Genomic DNA, 20252 nt, shown 5'->3' on the forward strand with positions numbered 1-20252 from the left:
TAGGAAGGGGGTTAGGGCATAAATGTGTAATAGAGCAGGCAAATATGCTACATACCTATCATGTCTAATAAATTCTACATCATGTCCCTGATGGCACTTCTTAATGCAGTTCACACATATGGCATTTCGATCTGTGGTGTTACAAGTGTGACATCTAGGAAGTAAAAACTTACATTATTTTTCTTAAACATGCTATTCAAAATAACTGCATTTTGTTTGTATTACCCTACAAGGTTTGGCTTACAAAAGAAGATCAAAACCAAAATTTTTGGCTCTAGCCCGCAGTTCTGTAAAGACTAAAATGGAGTAAGTGGATTGCCTGCTCTATCTTCTGAGGAAAACAATTTGTAAGTTGCAGAAAGGCAGCTGAAACTTCTACCAAGCACTACTGAAACAATTCTGGGGAGAGGAGTCAACACCCACTTAGTGACTTGTACTTTTCCCCATATTTGTGGTCCCAACACAGGACCCTCAAATGGACTGATCACAGAACTCAATGTGGACAATAAGCTGTATTGTCTTAACCCTGCCAAATACCCAATTTAATTTGCCTTTACTCACACATGTAAGGGGGGAAAAAAATCTAAAAATGCTGGCTCTTGCCAGTATAGGGGGGAAAAACACCATCTTCCCCATTTTCTGGACTCAAATAATTTAGAAATATACCTGTAGAAATCATGCATGGGATAGCTGGTATAACTTGATATTTTATATAAACACTGGCCTCTACTAACAGCCTTTTCTATGGCATCTTGATTGTTCATTATTTTGTTATCTGTAATAAAAAGAGAACAAAATTCTAGAGGTCAGAGACTTAAGATAAAAATATAGACTATAGGATTATTTTAATAAAGTCAAAAGACGTTAACGAATGAAGTCAAGCTAAGAATAGAAACAGATTTTCCTTGTGCAAGATATTCCAACTAGAACAAGCCAAACCAAAACTTTTTCCTTTGAAAATAGTTCTCTTGAGTTGTTAACTTTAGTGATCGAAAGAATCAAGTTATCGAACAGTGGCTTTTGATTAACTTTTCATGACATATTTCATGTATTTATAAGCAGAATGTAGACTCCAACATACCTTTCATTGTTACGTTAACACCAGATGCTAAAAATAAGCCTCCAAACCGGTTGTTAAAAATCTGATTGCCTTCTAGTGTCGCAGTTGCGTGATTTGTAATTTCAATACCTGAAGTAAAAATTTAAATAGCAGATGCATCACTTTATATAGTTTCTTAAAAGAAACCCGAAATCAAATATAAACTTAACTAGGGGGTAAAATGCAAATGTTTATTTGAATCACTGAAAGTAACATTCACTTTCTACTGTTAACAATCAACTATATAGCCCTGCTGGCTTGGCTCAGTGGTTGAGCGTCGACCCATGAACCAGGAGATCACAGTTTGACTTCTGTCAGGGCACGTGCCCAAGCTGTGGGCTTGATCCCCAGTAGGGGGCGTGCAGGAGGCAGCCAATCAATGACACTCATCACTGATGTTTCAATCTCTCACTTTCCCTCTCTCTGAAATCAATAAAAACATACTTAAAAAATAAAATCAACTATAATGGCACAATATAAAATGGTTCATTACTACTACTACTAATCATGACATTTTAAAATTTCTTTGCAAACTAAGAAGAGGATAGTGCCTAGAAATATGCAGCTGGTTTATGTACTAAAGAGAAAAGGAGCTTTGATGGTTATTTGGAATATTAAAAATAACTGCACTAGCAAAAAGTTGAAATATACATGCATGATACTTGGATTTCACTTACCAAGATTTAAAAAATGTGTAAGGCTAGAAAACTTGACTTTATCTGTATTCCTAATGGTAGTGGTACAAAGCCTGCATTTATTCTATACCAATTAATGTTTCATAATTACTACTGAGCAGCAAGAGCAATATTTCTTTATAAGTTTTTCTTAGATGGAAGAATCCAGAACTTGGAATAGATACTCTCGTTAACAGACAGGCATTCAGCCACTTTTGTAGCATACTTTGCACACCTTTAGTTATTAAGCAGAGGAGAGTATACTAAAAACCAACCATTTTAATGTATAGAAAACAAGTTATAGGTAACAAAAGACAATACAAACCTGCAGCAAATCCATCAAATATTCTGTTTTTCCTTAAGACTGGATGACTATTAGTGCTGATGAGGACACCTGCTTGAGCATTCCTGAAAATATCATTTTCTTCAAGGAGACCTATAATAAAATATTTCCTCAGATTAAGGCTAATGCATATAACCAATTTTACTAGTCTTTTTGGTGGTCTTCAGGTTTCTTTTTAAAGAAAGTTCTTAGTAATTCAGTATTTAAGGTAGGGTTTCGCCAAAAATTGCAAAATATTGTAGGTAACCATTCTAACCAATAAATTTCAAGTTCCATGGTTGCAGGGACCATGTCTAGTTTACTCACCATTAAATCCCCTGTGCCTGGCACATAGTTGACTCTCACTGAACACTGCTGAATTAAAATTAATTCCTTTGAAATATTTTTAGAACCTTTGTACCCTCAAGTTTCAGTTCAAGTCCTGATTATTTCTGGCCATTATTACTATGGTTCCTTGATCAATTTCCTTTACTCCAGTCTCTGCTGCTACTGTATTTTTCCCAGGTTCCTACAACTCTTCCACCATGTCCCTTTCTCTGCTTAAAAAGCTTTCATACTAAAGTATTAAATTAACTTGCCGTTTAAAGCCTTTGAAAATATAACCCCCAAGCTACTTACTACATTTACCTATGCTCTGAATATTTTTATCCTTAATGCCTCTGGTTTATATTATTTCCTTTTCTGTACTCTTTCTTCTTAATGTCACTTCCTCTGGAAGGTTTTTAGTTTCCTTCCACCAAGTTTATTATTAATTCTCTCTTCTGGCAGTTTAACAATTACTAAGGGTCAGCCAAGAAATCAGACTTCAGGCCTTCGAATACTGACTCCACCACTTACTAGCTCTGAGTGGGAAAATAACTTACCTTCTGTCTCAGTTTCCTTATTTTTAAAAAAGGTACAATATATCACCTACCACATATGGTTATTATGAGGATTAATACATGTAAAAGTACATAGCACTAAATAAGTATTAGCTAGTATTACTCCTATAAAATCTACTTATGTACAGTGAATTATAGTTAGTTGTGAACTAGTGTTTCTCTGTTCCCTAAAGATGTGAAACATGGTTTTATTTTTGTAGATACTTCACCCATCTGGTATTTTATAGTATTGACCTCAAAATTCCTTTTCCCCTGGAAAAGACTATTCCAGGTCCCTGCCTCTACTGTTGCACACATCCACTAACCTCAAGTGCTATTGCTAAGACCTAGTCCAAACTTCATATGGCATATTCAAAGCCTCATGATTTTGGGCCCTGCCCCCTCTCCAGCCTTAACTTCGAGTACCTCTTGTTGTACTAAATAAACCACTTTCAGTTTCATTTAGAGTTTTGTTTACAATGTGCCACCCTATTAGACTGTAAACCTTCTGGATGTAGTACTCTTTTATTCACCATTATATCTTTAGCATCAGTGGCTGGTACAGAGGTGTTCGATTAGGAATGACAAATGAAAGAGTGAAAGAATTGTGCTTTCTACACTTGGAATGGCCTGCTTCCCACATGCCCTCCCACCCCCATTTCCTGTGAATACTCATTTTTCAAGACACAGTTCAAGAATGAAACTACTCCATGCATCTTTTCTCAGCACCTTGCAAATAAGACAACCATTCTGTATTGTTTCCTCATTATATCTTGTAAACACTCCTATCACAGATATGTTACTTTATTGAATTATTAGACTATAAACTCCTGGATAATCTATGTCAATCATCATTGCTTGGTTGCAGCAGTAAATTTTGTTGATTAAGTCTTGGTATGTCAGAGTAATAACTATTCTTCCACATAAGGTAAGTACACAATGTTGGGTCACTGATGTTTCGGGAATGGTGGTACATTTGCATTAGACATTTTCTTCATGAACATGAATTTGCAAAGGGCAGGGACTGTGGAACTTTTGCCTCAATACAAAGTGAGCTGACCTTTATGGATACCAAACCTGGCACACCTTAGCTTCATTAATTCCATTCTCCAACAAACATAGTTGTAAACAGGTACAAAGCAATACTTATTACAGACATTTCACATATTTATAGACCAATTAATTTCTCACACCTAGTTCTATAACTTGACTTTGAAGTTTATTATAATTATATCACTCTTCTAAATAATAAAAAGTCCAGAGAGGCTGTGGAGAAATTCTGCTACCTTAAAAAAGCCTTACTAACAACTGGCACACTCAAGGTGGTTATAGAAAGAGAAGAAAAATTCTGTAAACATTTGTTTCCTGTAATTCTAGGCACTAATCTTCTAAACCATATCAAGACTTGATAAGGAAAAAATTGAGATTCACATCTCAACATGTTAATTGGCAATGTCATTGATTGTTAAAGATATGGAAGAAGAATAATGGAAAATTGGAGTTTTTACTAATGCAAAATTAACAACAATACCTCGACCCCCATTAAATATACAGATGCCACCATCTCTTCCATCATGGATTTTATTTCTTCTTAGTGTAGGGTTACTATCTGTCTTAATCCAGACTCCAGCCATTGCATTGTCAAATATTTCATTGTCTTCTATACAGCCTAGACCTATAAATGCAAAAATTCAGGTTATATTATTTAGAAAGAATATTCCTAAAGACTATCAGCACCGAGAAAAAGATGAAAGATTACACATACCAGAATTATACACTAGAATCCCTCCATTCTGTCCTCCCCAGATTTTGTTGCGCCTAATTTTGGGGTTGCTTCCAGTCCTATGGATAGAATAGAAAACAATGCCAGTTTAATTGCTTCTACTCCCTTAACCCGTGTTAGATGAGGTAACACTGGAAAAACACACATTAATCATAGTAGGAATTAACTATACAATGGAGTCCTTCAAAATGCTCTGAAAGTCTGTCAATAAAAAAACTGATTTAATTTAGCTTAATTCTATTTCCCACAGAACACACTTAGCTATACTTTATATTATTACTATAGAGTTTTTTTAATTTTAACTTATCTTTATTGTTGAAAGTATTACAGATATCTCCCTTTTCCCCCCAAGGATCTACTCCACCTAGCATCTGTGTCCCCCCTGCCCTGAAGGCCTTCACCACACTATTGTCTGTGTCCATGGATTATGCATATATGCATATAAGTTCTTTCACTAATCTACTACAGAGTTTCTTAACATATAAACTCTTCAGACAGGGTAAGATTAAATATTATTAGTATGTACTCCCCATGTAAAAGGGTTGAATTATATGATTAGGACTACTATAGTTCCAAAAACTGTTAAAATACAGGAAAGGGATGTGAAAAACTATTAATTTTACAGAAATAGCATAAAATCAAAAGCTCCCATTTATAGGTGCCTACAACATGCCAGGCATAGCTCACAAGTATTTTTATATACCCTTCTACTATCCAAGTAGGATGGAGTACACTGAATGCTGTCCTCAGCTAGTCCAAGAAAAGTTCTAGTCTGACAATTTAAGCCAAGAGTATGACAGTGTGAATATACACACAAAGGAATAGAGGCTAAGCACTGAATAACAAGAAAATTTCTCTACATACCCCACGTAGTCCCCATTCCTGCCCCAAAGAAAGCCAAATGTGAAAACAATTACCTTATCTGAACCCCTGAATACATATGATTATAGATATCATTGTCCTCTAGCACTCCATGTCCATTGTCGTAAAAATAAACACCAACCTAAAATTAAAAAAAATTATTTTCAAATGACAAATGTTTACAAAACAATTATTTCCCATAAAGGAGTCCAAGAAAATCTTACCTGCTTGCCACTGTGTATCCTGTTTCTTCTCAGTACTGGAGTGCTGCCAGTTGTCACCCAGACCCCAGCCAGAGTATTACTATAAACTTCATTCTCTTCTATTACACCTTGTCCTTTCTCATGCTAAATAAAAGATACACTGATTACAGTATCTATCTTTTACCAGCAAAACATAGTTTATAGTGTATTCCCCTTTAAAGACAATTTTAACAAAAATTTTTTAAATTCTTGTTCTTTATCTAGATGAGGCAATGATAACATTAAAAAAAAATATTGATTTCAGAGAGGATGGGGGGGAGGAGAGAGAGAAACATCAATGATGAGAGAGTTGTCATTGATCGGCTGCCTCCTGCACGCCCCCGACCAGGGATCGAGCCCGAAACCCAGGCACGTGCCCTGACAATGATAACATTTTTATGTAGCCTCTAAGTTTAGGCCCCCAAAGTTTTTACACTGTTCCTTATGTGGTTTTGAACTTTTAAATCTACTACAGTAAAAGCAATAGCATATAATTTTTTTTTAGCAAAACAATTTATTTCATTCTAAGATATATAGCAAACTGAAGATCTCTCATTTAATAAGTTAATAGTTATTTCAAACCTATCACTGGTAAAGTCACTTCAAACTGGTAAGGTCTTAGGTTGCTAAAATTTTTATTTTTAGCAGAAGATTTAACACATGAGTATTTCTAGAACTGTAAATAAAAATTAGACTCACAACGACTTTCACAAAGATCTTTAAAAAACTAGGATCTTATTATTTTCTTACTTGAATCAGTTTTAACAGTTTCATACACTATGGTGACAGAAGACATTCACAGGGTTTTAAAATTTTGGAAGATGCCAAATTATGTTTCAACATAAATTCAAGTGAAAACTGGCTTTTTCAGAAGATAAAAATATTCAAGTCTAGTGTTATTAGTATTTTCAGTGATACTGTGATGCTTTCGGAAAACTTCAGAGATTAATACAGTAGTTATACTGGCAAAATTCCAGTGCAAGAAATATAACTTAGACTGACAGTCAGTTGTTGCTATGAGTTTAGCCCATATTGCCAAGTATAATTAATAACTTTAATATCTAGGTATATCTCCTATGCCTAAACTTAGTCAGTTAACTGAGTTTTATAGAACACTACAGACACTACACAATTAAGAGTCATTTATATATACTGGCAGGGAGAATAAAAGTCTTATTCATTGTCTAAATATTAAAGTCACAGATTCATATTCTATTGTGTCCCCTCCCCTTTTCTCCACTGGTTTTGATGCATGAGATTCTAGAATTGTATTCATTAACTTACCACATAAATCCCACCATGCTGGCCATCATGAATTTTGTTATGTCGAACAATTGGACAACTGTTTGTCCTAATCTGAATTCCTGCTAATGCATTTCCTATTTAAAAGTAAAAGTTACAATGTCAACATATAACGCCTAGTGAAACATAGTAAGCTTTGCATTATGCAGTTAAAATTCTTACTAGAATTTTAGGAACAGCACAATTCTGTGAAATATGCAATACTCGGAAAGGTACTTTTATGGCCCGGCCCATGAGTATTACAAGACAAAACTAGGGGAACTAAGTGTAAAAAGATGCAAAGGATTGTAGGCAGTAAAGGTATAGTGGTTAAGGGAAAAGACCATTAGGCAAGATGCATAGTTTTAAATTCCAGGAATTCTATCTACTTCATGTGTGACTTTGAATAAGTGATTTCACTTCTCCGTGCCTTTGTTCCTTGTTCACTAAATGGGGACATTTAATAGTATCTATTTCATAGGGCTGATGTGAATATTATATGACTTAATTTGGATAAGGTACTCAGAATAGTACCTGGAGCTGAGTAAGCTCTATGTATTATCAGGTGTTAGCAAAGGGGAGTCCAGGAACATTAGCACATAGACATCCAGTGGTTTGCTGAATAAATACCTCAAAAGTTGTTTTTTTTTTTTTAATCCTCACCCAAGGATATTTTTCCAATTCTTTTCGGAGAGAGTGGAAGGGGGAGAGGGGAAGGGAGACACATGGATCGGTTGCCTCCCACACGACCGGGCACCGGGGACAGAGCCTGCACCTGAGGTACACCTGCAAGTAAGGTACATGCCCTTGGCCGGAATCAAACCAGGGAACCTTCAGTCTGTGAGCTGATGCTCTAACCACTGAGCAACTGGCTAGGGCAAGAGCTCAAAAGTTTTAATGAGGATTAAGTATTTTCCGATTCTAGTTAGTACCAAAGTACCAAATACCATAGCAATACTTTATTAATTATTAAACACTGGAATGAATTTAAGGAAACTGTAAATACTCCGTTGAAACTATTTATCTACCTTATTCATATTTTCATCCCTGGTACCTGGCATACTGCCAGGTAGAAAGTAGGTATTTAGTAAATGTTTATTAAGTGAATAAATATCACAGAATAATCTTTAATGAAAAATTAAAAAAAAACTGGATCACTTCTACTTGGATAGTGTCAAACTGGTCCATTTTATAGAATAAAACCACATGCTTACCATAAATGTCATTTCCTTCAATAAGGCCTCGTCCATCACCAAAGATGTAAACTCCCCCTTGATTTCCATTAAATATAGAATTTCCCCTATAATTACATGAAATAATAAAAATAAGCATCTATTCAGCAAAGCTTACTTGTTTTATACAAATTATAAGGCCACTCATGGTCAAGTGACCTTAGAAAATTATTTAACTTCTATAATCCTCAGTTTCCTAATCCATCAAATGAGGGACTCAGACTAGACGATTTTTAAATTCCCTTCTAGTTCTAAGACCTAAAGCTCTGGAAAAGCTATCTAATATCTGAGACAAAATAGCATTCTTAAAAACTCCCCTCAAAACAGCTAACACATTCAAAATAACTTTTATAAAGCTGATCTAGACACATTTGCTGAATATTAACAAGATAGAAACCCCATACTCTCATAAAACCAGTGGAAAATAAAATGACAAAAATACATCATGGTTTTTAATTAAATTATAATAGTTCAATAGTCTTAACCAATGCCTTTAAAGCCTGGATCTATTTGTTTCGTTCCTGTGACCAGAGCGAGTAGTAGAAACTATTAAAAAAAAGTGACTGCTTGAAGTTTTGACTTTTTGTTATTCTTGGTCTCTCTGTTCAAAATCTTTGAGATAATTAGTTTCCTGAGTTACTCTATTGGCTGACTCTCAGGGGGAAAAAAAAAAAAGAAAGAGCCCTGACCAGCAGAGTGGCTCGGTTGGTTGGGCGTCATCCCATGTATCAGGAGGTTGCCTATTTGATTCCCTGTCAAGGGCACATGCCCGGGGTTGCTGGCTCAATTCCTGGTAGGGGGCACTGTGCTCTCACATTGATGCTTCTTTCCACCCCCCTCACCCCTGCTTCCTCTCTATCTAAAAATCAATAAACTATTCTTTAAAAAAAAAAAGAGAAAGAGAGAGAGAGACAGGTCATTGTAGTTCCAAGAGAAGGTCACAGTCCTTTTTACTCGTCTACAGTGCATTTTGATGAATTTAAAGTTAAAATCAGAGCATTCAGAATTGTTCATAAAGTAATATTGTGAATGGCTTAGATCACTAATAAAAAAATGAACAGAACACACTAAAAAATAAATGCAATAGCTATGCGCATTCAGATGCACAGACTTTTACTGGGAAAAGCTACTTTATAGTAGTGAGGTGTCTAGGAAAAACATTAAGAGTTAAAGCTAAGTATCTTGACTTTTCTTATAACATAAAACAAAGTAAAAAAGTAATTGCCATTCATAATATATATAAATACCTTATTGTTGGGTCACTATTTGAGGTAATCCATACACCTGCAAAGTTGTTTGCATAGATTTTATTCTCTATGAACTGTCCTCTTCCTTTTTCATGGACATATATTCCTCCGGTCTGTCCATGATGAATTTCACATCGAACCACTGTGGGGTTAGCATAGGCTTTTACTTCAAAGCCTGCTATTCTGTTTCTGTGTATGTTGCAACTTTCAAAGTAACCCTGAAAAAAACACAGATTTTAAACCTGTAGGTAAGGCTAGTTTCCAAAAGAAAAACATTAAAAAAAAAACCCCACAGACTTTTAAATGTACACTTCAAAATTACAGAGATGTTCAAGAGTAAGAATAAAACCTAGACAGATACACACCAAATTTCAAATGATAAACATGGAAGAAAATGTTTTCATTTTTGTACAATAGAAATATTAATCCTCTAATTAGTCTGAATATATTCAATGCCAGGAAAAAGAAATAGGGATTTATTCAACAAATGCAAATAAATACCATTTCCCAATAAGTATGCATATCCTTCAACAAAAGATTTATAAATATTAAAGAAAATAAATCCTTGTAGCCTTAAAAATGTCCCAAGAAATCAACTTCTAATAAGCTGACCTAAGGATAAGCTGACCTAAGGATACAATCAGAGCCCACAGAAAAAGACATACAAAATAATTTTCATACTAGCCTAATAATAGTAAACTGGCTAAATAAAATGTTTTTGAAGACTTATGCTCATGGTATATATACTATCATGTTAAAATGAAAAGAACAGTATGTACTTCAAGGTAGTATACATTACATATGATCTCAATTTTACTTAAAGAAAAACAACTTGAAGGATTAAACAAAAACATGAAGGTGTGATGTGGTATTATGGATGATTTTTGTATCCTTCATAACTTCTCTGAATTTCTTAAATTTTCTATAGTGGACATGTATTATTTATTATATAATGAGAATAAAAGTACTTTAATACTGATATCTTAAGTCCTAAGAATCAAGATTGAATATTAAGAGAAAAAAATGAGATATTAACAAGGTGGTACTTCTAAAAACCACTTTATTCCCCTTGTCTATCTCTTCAAAAATTGAAATGTGCTCATGCTTGTTTTCGCAATACGCATACTAAAGTTGGAACTATACGGACGGACATTAGCATGGCTACTGCACAAGGATTATACATAAAAAATTTGTTAAGTGTTCCATATTTTGTGTAGTGCCCCAATGTCCTCACACCCTTTGATTAGCTTGGAAGAAACAATAGGAGTTAAAGCACAACGTGTGGCACTCAACAGCAAAATTGCGACTTTTCGCTACGCACACGTATATGCATGTGTGCGAGCGCGCACACACACACACACACAACATGCTCTCCCCTTATTAAATTCCCTTTAGCACTAAGTATTTTCTTATGCTACTTCCATGTACTGATCTGTACTATTTCTATATTTCTCATATGCATTTGTACCTGATCGTAAGCTTTTGGAGAGAAAGGAATATCCAACTATACAAAACTTTATACACAGCAAGCACTCAAGTAAGCTTTGACAAACTTTTTGCCATAGAAATCTAGAAGAGTTTAAAATAGGATGTAATTCTGAATATTCTAGTACATATTTAACTCTTTTAAAAACATGGATCTTTAAGCATAACATTCAGAAGTAGTTTTCAGGTTTCACTTTCCAGAGATAAAAGTGTAAATTATCTATAATTTACCACTTTACATTTGGATTACAATCTTTTTTTTTTTTTAAGTTGGGGGTTACATAAAAAACAGCTTCTTTAAATATAAAAGTTTTTTCTTTTTTGATTTTATACCAAATAATGTACATTGGGTGAACATACAGGCCATTATTGCAAAACTGAGCATCAAAGAAACAAAAACAAATTTAAAAAGAGGCTAAGCTAAAAGAATTTAATGTTCTATTGAAACAAACTTTTTTCTGATGTTTTTATCATTGAGAAGGGAGCTCAATTAGTCTCAAGTTTCTCTCTGCCTCGAGTTAAATGACTTATCTGACTGGTACATCTGGGAAAGAATAAACCGGGTGTGCTTCAATTCAGCTTCACCCTTTTCCTTATGGAAGTGAGCTATCCTTAAGGTAAAATGTCTTCTGCTACTACTCACAAACACTGCCCATGATTAAGTGGGTAAGCCTATTTAATTTGGGGGTTCAGTTAAACAGACCCAATTTGGTTCTCATTTTAAGCTGTATCTTCTAACTTAACCTTTAAGAGTAATAAAGATATTATTTCACCCTCCTCATGCTACTTCATGGCTTTATTTCTTAATTTGTTCAGAATGTGGCAGGGAAAGGTGTGCTATTTATTGGGCTTCCATGAGGATTCCAATAGCAAGCCACTGTCATATACTGGCTATCCTCGTTAAACATACAGTAGTACTGCAAGTACTTTGCTATATATTGACTAAAAATTATTTAAATACAGGAATGCTCTTCCTGTTTTTTTTAGGTTTTACTTTTGTACAATGAGAGCGTCAACTAGATCCACAAGTTTATTTAGGCAAATAGCAGACCACTCTCTACTTCATAATTTTGGCTAGATCAGTGTGCTATTTAGAACTGAGCCATAGTGTATAACTACATATTCTTTGCTGCACAACTTTTTTTTTTTAAATATATTTTTATTGATTTCAGAGAGAGAAAGGGAGAGGGAAAGAGAGCTAGAAACATCAATGATGACACAGTCATTGATAGGCTGCCTCTTGCACGCCCCCTGCTGGGTATCGAGCCTAAATCCCTGGCATGTGCCCCGACAAGGATTGAATGGAGATCTCCTGGATCACAAGTTGACATTCAACCGCTGAGCCACGCTGGCTGAGCGCTGCACAACTTTTTATTTTCCCTGAAGTTAGTAATTATTTTGTTATTCTCCTTTGCTTAGATCTCTAGTGATAATCTATCCTAAACTTGATATTGGTTGTTTAAATTACCTCTTAATATGTTTACATTCCCATTAGGTTTACTAATTTATCTTCCTAAATATAAGCAGGTTTTATAACCCCCTCTAATCTGGACTGGTTGCCCTGGTCATAGGAGGCACAAGGTCATTGACCATATTTAATTCAGATTATGGTTAAAAAATGTTCCCTACTCTATCAGTGATGGAGTTTGTAATCACTATCTTTTGTTTTATGGTAACTTTCAAGAAAAGAAAGCAGCAAAAATTTTTTTTTCTTCATGTCTTAAAACCAGAAGCCTCTACAATGCTACAACTGGTTTTATCACACTCAGAAAGAATCACTGACTGGCTTACAGTTTTATAATTTTACAAGAGAACCTATATCTCATTAGTATTCTGGGTTAAAGGGCTCAGTTAATGTAATTTTGTTTTAAAATATATATATATTTTTTTTGATTAATCCTCATCTGAAGATATTTTTTCCATTTATCTTTTAGAGAGTGGAAGGGGGCGGAGAGGGACAGAGAGAGAAACATCGATGTGAGAGAGACACATCGATTGGTTGCCTCTCAAATGTGCCCCCACCGGGGCCAGGAATCAAGCTCGCAACCGAGGTACGTGCCCTTTATCAGAATCGAACCCGGAACCCTTCAGTCTGAGGGCTGGCGCTCTAACCACTGAGCAAAACCGGCCAGGGCTAAAATACATCTTAATGAAATGCATCTGTTTTGTTAAAAGATGCTGCCAGTGCAAAATGGTCTAATAATACAGAACTGAAGGTAGAATTTAGACAGAATTCTACTTTGCCTTTTAAATGCAAACCACAAAGGCTCCATCTTTTATACAAAACTCTAAAGGCACGAACATTTTACCCCATATTATAATGTGATTTAATGCCCTACCAGAAGATACCAGATTGCTAATAGCTTCTTCTATATTTAAAATAAAAGCTCATAAACTTATTGGCACAAACATTTCTAAATTTCTGCCATACACATTACTGCAAATTATCATTCTATCAAGTTAAAAACACTGATATAAAAATAAAAGGTAAGACTAAACACTTAAAATTTTTTGAAATGAAGTATTTTTTATTAAATATAAAGTAAAAGGCATTCAAGTGTTTCTCTTAAAACTCTCCAAACCCACCCCCAACAGAACAAAAAGTAGGGAGAAAAAATATGCCATCTTCATTGAAATAAACTTCTATAACTCCAAACTATAATCTATAAAGTTCCTGCCAAATACTGTGAAATGTGGATAAGGAAGAGCAAGGTGCTGGGAGCACAGATGTTACCTTAAACCTTCAGCAAGGTAGCTTCTCCTAAGTAACGGAGGTTCTAATAAGTCTACCCAATGATCCACTAGAGTGATGAGATCTAGTGGCATGAATAGAACACAGGAGAAGAGGAGACGGAGTAATATTTTCATAGAAATAACTCAGGCACAAGAAATAAATCTGAAGAAAACATACTATATTATGTGTAATTTCTGTCATATAAAGTTTCCTATCTAAGGAAGAATATCCAAAGTAAAGTTAGAGGAGAAGAAAGAGGTTGGCCAGATTTCAACACAGAGAATCTGTCATCCGTCAATCTGTCATGAGTTAAATTAATAAATTTAGAACAAATGTTATCGAAAATTTTTTATCAATTTGGCATCGTTACGGCATTTTAATTTATTGAACAAAAATAACACTCTGCAATGGATTTAATATTAAACAAAGGTAATTAGGGAACTGTGAACATTATTTTTAGCAGAGAGATTGGCATTGTGGTTATGTGAAAGATAGAAGAAAGAACCCCCATTTTTTAAAGATACATGCTGAAATATTTACAGGTGGTATAATGTCAGGATTGCTTCAAAATAATCCAGAGAATAAAGAAGAGAGTAAGGAGTGAGCAAGAAGGTATAGATGAAACAAAGTTGGCCATGAATTGATAGTTGTTGAAGGTGGAGGTGGGTATATGGGGATTCACTGTACTATTCTCTCTAGTTTTACGTACATTAGAAAGATTCCATAAAACAAAAATACATTTTAAAAATTAGAGATAAAAACCAATGGAAAACAAAACAGAAAAAGAGACAAAACTATGGAGACAGTCAAGAACACAGATTTGAAGAAGTCACATAAAACTTAAAGTACACAGCATATAATAGAGAAGACAGCCAAGTTTCTTAAGAGAGTAACCAAAGAATTTATATGCATATATGCACAACCCAAGGACATGGACAATGGTGGGGAGGTGAACTGGAGAAGGGGGTGGTGGGATGGGGTGGAATGGGTCATTGGGGAGATAAAGGGACATTTGTAATATATATACATATTTTAATATGTCTTTATTGATTTCAGAGAGAGGAAAGTTGAGGGAGAGAGATAGAAACATCAATGATGAGAGAGTCATTGATAGGCTGCCTCCTGCATGCCCCCGACTGGGGAACGAGCCCACAACCCAGGCATGTGCCCTGACCGAGAACTGAACTGTGATCGCCTGGATCCTAGGTCGACGCTCAACCGCTGAGCCACGCCCGCCCGGGCTGTAATATTTTAAATAAATAAAAAAAGGAACATACGGCCCGGCCGGGCGTGACTCAGCGGTTGAGCATTGACCTAGGATCCAGGAGATCACAGTTCAATTCTCGGTCAGGGCGCATGCCTGGGTTGTGGGCTCGATCCCCAGTTGGGGATGTGCAGGAGGCAGCCGATCAATGACGACTTTCTCATCATTGATGTTTCTCTCTCTCTCTCTCTCTCTCTCTCTCTCTCTCTCTCTCCCCCCTCTCTCTTTCTCTCTCTGAAATCAAGAAAAACTTTTAAAAAGAAAAAAAAAGAATAAATGTTCTTACCATGCCATGATCAAATGTGAACACACCAACATCACGTCCATGATGAATATGATTCCGTCTAATAATTGGGTTTCCATGATTTTTAACCCAAATCCCAGCTAAAGCATTATTGGAAATTTCATTATCCTCATATATTCCCTACAACAAATAATCAGAAATAAACATTAGTAAAACTTGAAAAAATATTAAAAAAAAATAAAACCACAAAATTAAAAAAATACCTGTGCATGATCTGTTATATAAAGTCCAACATTTTCACAGTCGCTGATATTACAGTGCTTGATAGTGGGACATGCTCCTTGACCACTAACACATACTGCAGAGCCAACTGTAAAAAAAAAAATTTATTTAAAAATCTGCTGGGCAACAACAGACTCATTTTATAATAAAACATAAAGGAAACACTAACCTGTACATGTACTTCTGATGATACAGTGATCAATAATAGGACTACAATTTACTGTAATCTCTAAGCAGTGATGTGCATTGTGGTGTTGAGCAGATTTGTCATCAGGGTTAAACTGAAAAGTAGAAAATTTGTTAAATAAACAACCACTGCTTTAATGATTTCAACAAATTATTTTAAATCTTAAAATTTCTTACCCTTATTGTCATATATCCAACATAAGCATCCTCAGAACCTTCCATAAAAACAAAGGTTGAATCTCTAGTGTTTTCAATTATAACTTTGTCTGCTACTTTTCCAGGTGCTGTGGAGAAGATATTTAAAGCATATTACCTTTATCAGACAGATGAAATGGAAATTTAAAAATTACTTTTTAAAATACACTTTAAAAATACTTTGCTATAAAACTAGTAATACAGTAGAGAACTTTTTTCACTGTTCTGAAGTTGAGTAATTTTTGGAGGGAGAACTTTTAAAAGTTATTAATACTGAGTGGAGAGGACTAGTACTCATTTTATTGATAACTCTTTCACTGGCCTTTACTACAGGCAGTATATTGTCTGAGTATCATACAGAAATCCATGTATAATATACTTCTAGTAAGATTTAACTACAAATAGTATTTAATATCGAAAAAGGCCTCTTTATTTAAACATATTTCCAAAACTGGCCTTGATTTGTAAAGTAATAAAAATCACTAGGCAGAAATTTTCTACACTCTCCCCCACTTTTCTTTATGGTGGACATGGGGGAGGAAAGCAGAAGGGCAGTAAATGCAAATTTTATTAACAAGTAATAATAACTAGCCATCTTAAAATAGTCTATGCACTGTGTCCTTAAAAAATTAGAGATAGCATAAATCTTCAAATGACTGATCAGTGCTCAGTACTTTATTACATTTATTCTTAGAAACTTGAGCATAAAAACAGATTTTACATAGTGCAAAAATACTTAAGACTAACAAACATTTTTCTTTTCTTAATGAATAAATAACTAAGGCAGTTGGACAAAGCAGTGACTAAGAAATATATATAGCTTAAAAAACTGATACAGCTACAATTTCTGAACTCTGTTTTCATTTCTATCATATAAAATATGCATAATATTTAATTCTTAGTCTTTCCTACCATTAAGGTATTATCAAAGTTACCTAAATTTTAAGTCACTAGCATTTTATAAACCCACTATGTAAGTAAAACTGGTAAAATTCTAATAACAATGCATTTCAAAATACCTGCACCAATCATGGTAATTGGAGATTCAATATATATCCATTCATCAGTATATATTCCAGAATGAACAAAGATAAGTCCATCAAAATGAGCTTCTTGTACCCCACCAAGGGCATCTTCAATTGTATCATAATACTAGAAAAAAATAAAAGTGTCAATATAGAACTGAAAGATTACCATTTTAAGTCCTATAAAAACACAGATCAAACATACCAACATATTTTCTCTTCCTTTATATCTTGCAGGGTTACTGTAGAAATGTTCAGCAAATCCTGGCTTTACATGTGCACCTTTATACTTAATGTCAAAAAAAAAAAAAGAAGAAAAAATTACCTTCTAAATTAATTTAGTACTGTATGAATATTTTAAATTAAATATATAAAAAAAGACCAATTATTCCAACTAATTTTCTGTTGCATAGTGCAATGTAAAATCTGGAACAGCTTATGACTCACTAATATCCAGTAAGAAAGGACATGGTTTCTCATCTCAGCACTCTGATATTTTTGGACAGACAGTTCCTTTGTCATGGGGGCTGTCCTGTGTATTGTAGAATGCTTAGCAGCATTCTTGGTCTCTGCCCACTAGCTACCAGTAGCACTCTGTTCTCCAACTGTGACAACTAAAAATGTCTCCAGAAGTTGCCAAATGTCCCCTGTGGAGCACAATCACTCTAGTTGAGAACCATTTGTAAAGGACTATATGAAAATTAAGCTAAACATGAAACTTTAAAACAACTAATGAACACTAATAATTTAAACAAAAGTTTAAACAGACCCATAGAAAGTATAATTGCTCCCAGACTACTGATGTTTACTGTTACTGTTTAAATTAGTAACATCAATAGTGAAATTGTTGAATATTTTGTTGGTTGATAAATGTTCACTGCCTTGATACTTATTCTTGAGATTAATTTAAAAAAACCCAACTTAATTATTTTATTGTCAGGTTAAATGTCTTTGTCCAGTGATACATATTCCTTTGTAGTATCTATTACTTCATCAGAGTCATAACACCTGTCATTATGAGTGCGGCAAAATGCCTCTCTCAGTAAGTCATGGAATACCTGGAACATTTCCCCTTTTCACAAGGTTCATAAAATAGGTTTGTATGATAATATAAATACCTCCCTGCATGAGTTTAAATTTTTAAAAGAGGAAATTTTATCTACAAATATGTAATATACATAAACCAATATTTTTTCTATTTATACGTCATACCAACTGCTGGAAACTCTCTTTCCAGGGATTTGGATGTTCATATTCTTCTGGATTAATCTGGTAGAATTTGCCAGGTTCAGGATGCATCATAGGGCGGGTATATTCAAATACTTCCATATATAATCGTTTCCTGAAGGTGGGAAAGGAATTAAAGAGTTCTTCATAAAAAGTCTTTTAAATAATTACAAAAAATTATTTAGAGATAACCTATATTTTTAATAATTATTAAGTTTACTACATTTCCTTCGTCATTTTATCTACAGTTAGTTTCATTTGTTACAGTTTATAGAACATAAAAAAACAAAATTTTGTATTCTGCTCTTTTCACTTTTTTCAATTTTTATTGATTGATTTTAGAGAGAGAAAAGGGGGAGGGGAGGAAAAAACAGAGAGAAAGAGAAAGAAACAGCGATATACTGCTCCACCCATTAATGCATTCATTGCTTGTTTCTTGGATGTGCCCTGACTGGGGATTAAACCTGAAACCCTTGGCACATTGGACTAACACTAACCAACTGAACTACCTGGCCAGGGCTCTTTTCAACATAGCATTTTCTCATGCTATTAAAAACTGTGTAAGTCACTGTTTATGACTATACCCCAACCCTCCAAACAGACATTACATTGTCTTCACTTAGTCCATTTCATTAATAGACATAATTTTTAATTTCCCCCCACTATTAACTATGTATGCCATTACCATTATGAAAAATTTGTACATAAGGTATATTTTCAGAAGTGGAATTACTGGGTCAAAGGGAATGCATATTTTAAGCTCATAAATGTAACTATCCAAGTAGTTTCCAAAAGTGATGGATAAAACACACATTCTCACTAAACTACCAAATTTAATTAATTAGCTGTTTATATTAGACTCAGTTCTGTTTTTAAAAAGCAATTAAATGAAAAACATTTCACACAGTTGCTATTTATTGATAAATATCAGAGAAAATACTTCATTTATTGTTTTATATACTACCTAAATTGACAACTCACATTTGTGATAAACAGGTAACTTAGAATTTACAAGCAATCTAATTTTTGTTCTTTTTAATTATAATCACCAACTCACACTTCAACTTCCCTACCATCTTCAGTATTTTGGGCAGCAAATAATACATCTTAAGATAATAAGAAATAAATTTTCACTTACCACAAAATTGGATCATTAGCAAGCTCACTGAAGCGTTTACACACACAAGCTGCTCTACAAAGATCCTGTTCCAGCAAGTAAGAGAAGATTTTTAGAACCACTTCATCTGGCAGTTTCTCCTGAAGATACTGTTCAGCAGGTGCTGCTATAGAGAGATTAACAAATAAAACATAAACAACCTATTTATCGTGTCAGTAGTGACTTCCTCATTATTTAAAAAGCATAATTTTCATCCTGGCGGGTGTGGCTCAGTTGCTTGGAGCATGGTCCCATGCACTGAAGGGTCATGGGCTCGATTCCTGGTCAGGGCACATACGGGAGGTAGCTGATCACTGTCTCTCTCTCTCTCTCTGTCCCTTCCTCTTCTTTTAAAACCAGTAAAAACATATCCTCAGGTGAGGATTAAAACTAAAATAAATAAATAAAGTAAATAAAAAGCATAATTTTCATTTTATCTAAAGAATAGCTTTTATTTTGTGAAGACAATCACTTTATAAACATTTTTCTTTCATAGATGACATATTTTGTTTCTTTTATCTTAAGTATTTGCTTTAGCTATTATACGCCATTTCAGCAACTGGTGAAAATAAATACATAAAAAGTATTATTTTTTGTTAATCCTCACCCGAGGATGTTTTTGTCCATTGATTTTTTATTTTTTTTTTTGAGAGTGTGGAAGGGAGGGAGGGAGGGAGAAAGAGAGAAACATCAGTGTGAGAGAGAGACATTCACTGGCTGCCTCTGGCATGCACCCCAACTAGAGGTGGGGATCGAACCTGCAACATAGGTACGTGCCCTTGACTGGGAGTCAAACCCTCTACCCATAAGTGTGCAGGCTGATGCTCTAACC

At 34.5% G+C, this 20252-nt stretch overlaps 1 protein-coding gene and 1 non-coding gene across 2 annotated transcripts in view; one reads left to right on the top strand and one right to left on the bottom strand.

Annotated features, from left to right (window-relative positions):
* The window catches only part of FBXO11 (F-box protein 11), a 78048-nt gene that overhangs the window by 1383 nt on the left and 56413 nt on the right, over positions 1-20252 (bottom strand). Inside the window, exons 4-22 of the mRNA XM_087823537.1 lie at positions 19403-19547; positions 18250-18379; positions 17243-17326; positions 17032-17164; positions 15995-16101; positions 15801-15912; positions 15613-15719; positions 15392-15529; positions 9623-9840; positions 8358-8443; positions 7147-7241; positions 5845-5967; positions 5677-5762; positions 4742-4818; positions 4508-4651; positions 2099-2209; positions 1082-1189; positions 667-775; positions 56-154 (exon numbers count right to left, since the gene is read on the bottom strand). Coding sequence (XP_087679663.1) covers positions 56-154; positions 667-775; positions 1082-1189; positions 2099-2209; positions 4508-4651; positions 4742-4818; positions 5677-5762; positions 5845-5967; positions 7147-7241; positions 8358-8443; positions 9623-9840; positions 15392-15529; positions 15613-15719; positions 15801-15912; positions 15995-16101; positions 17032-17164; positions 17243-17326; positions 18250-18379; positions 19403-19547 — 2212 coding nt within the window. The remainder of the gene's footprint in view (positions 1-55; positions 155-666; positions 776-1081; positions 1190-2098; positions 2210-4507; positions 4652-4741; positions 4819-5676; positions 5763-5844; positions 5968-7146; positions 7242-8357; positions 8444-9622; positions 9841-15391; positions 15530-15612; positions 15720-15800; positions 15913-15994; positions 16102-17031; positions 17165-17242; positions 17327-18249; positions 18380-19402; positions 19548-20252) is intronic.
* On the top strand, positions 10728-10834 carry LOC148091631 (U6 spliceosomal RNA). The gene has a single exon (XR_015715598.1). It is a non-coding gene; the product is annotated as a U6 spliceosomal RNA (small nuclear RNA).

Source organism: Miniopterus natalensis, chromosome 13 (genome assembly GCF_054644295.1).
Source record: "Miniopterus natalensis isolate mMinNat1 chromosome 13, mMinNat1.hap1, whole genome shotgun sequence".
NCBI classification, from domain to species: Eukaryota; Metazoa; Chordata; class Mammalia; order Chiroptera; family Miniopteridae; genus Miniopterus; species Miniopterus natalensis.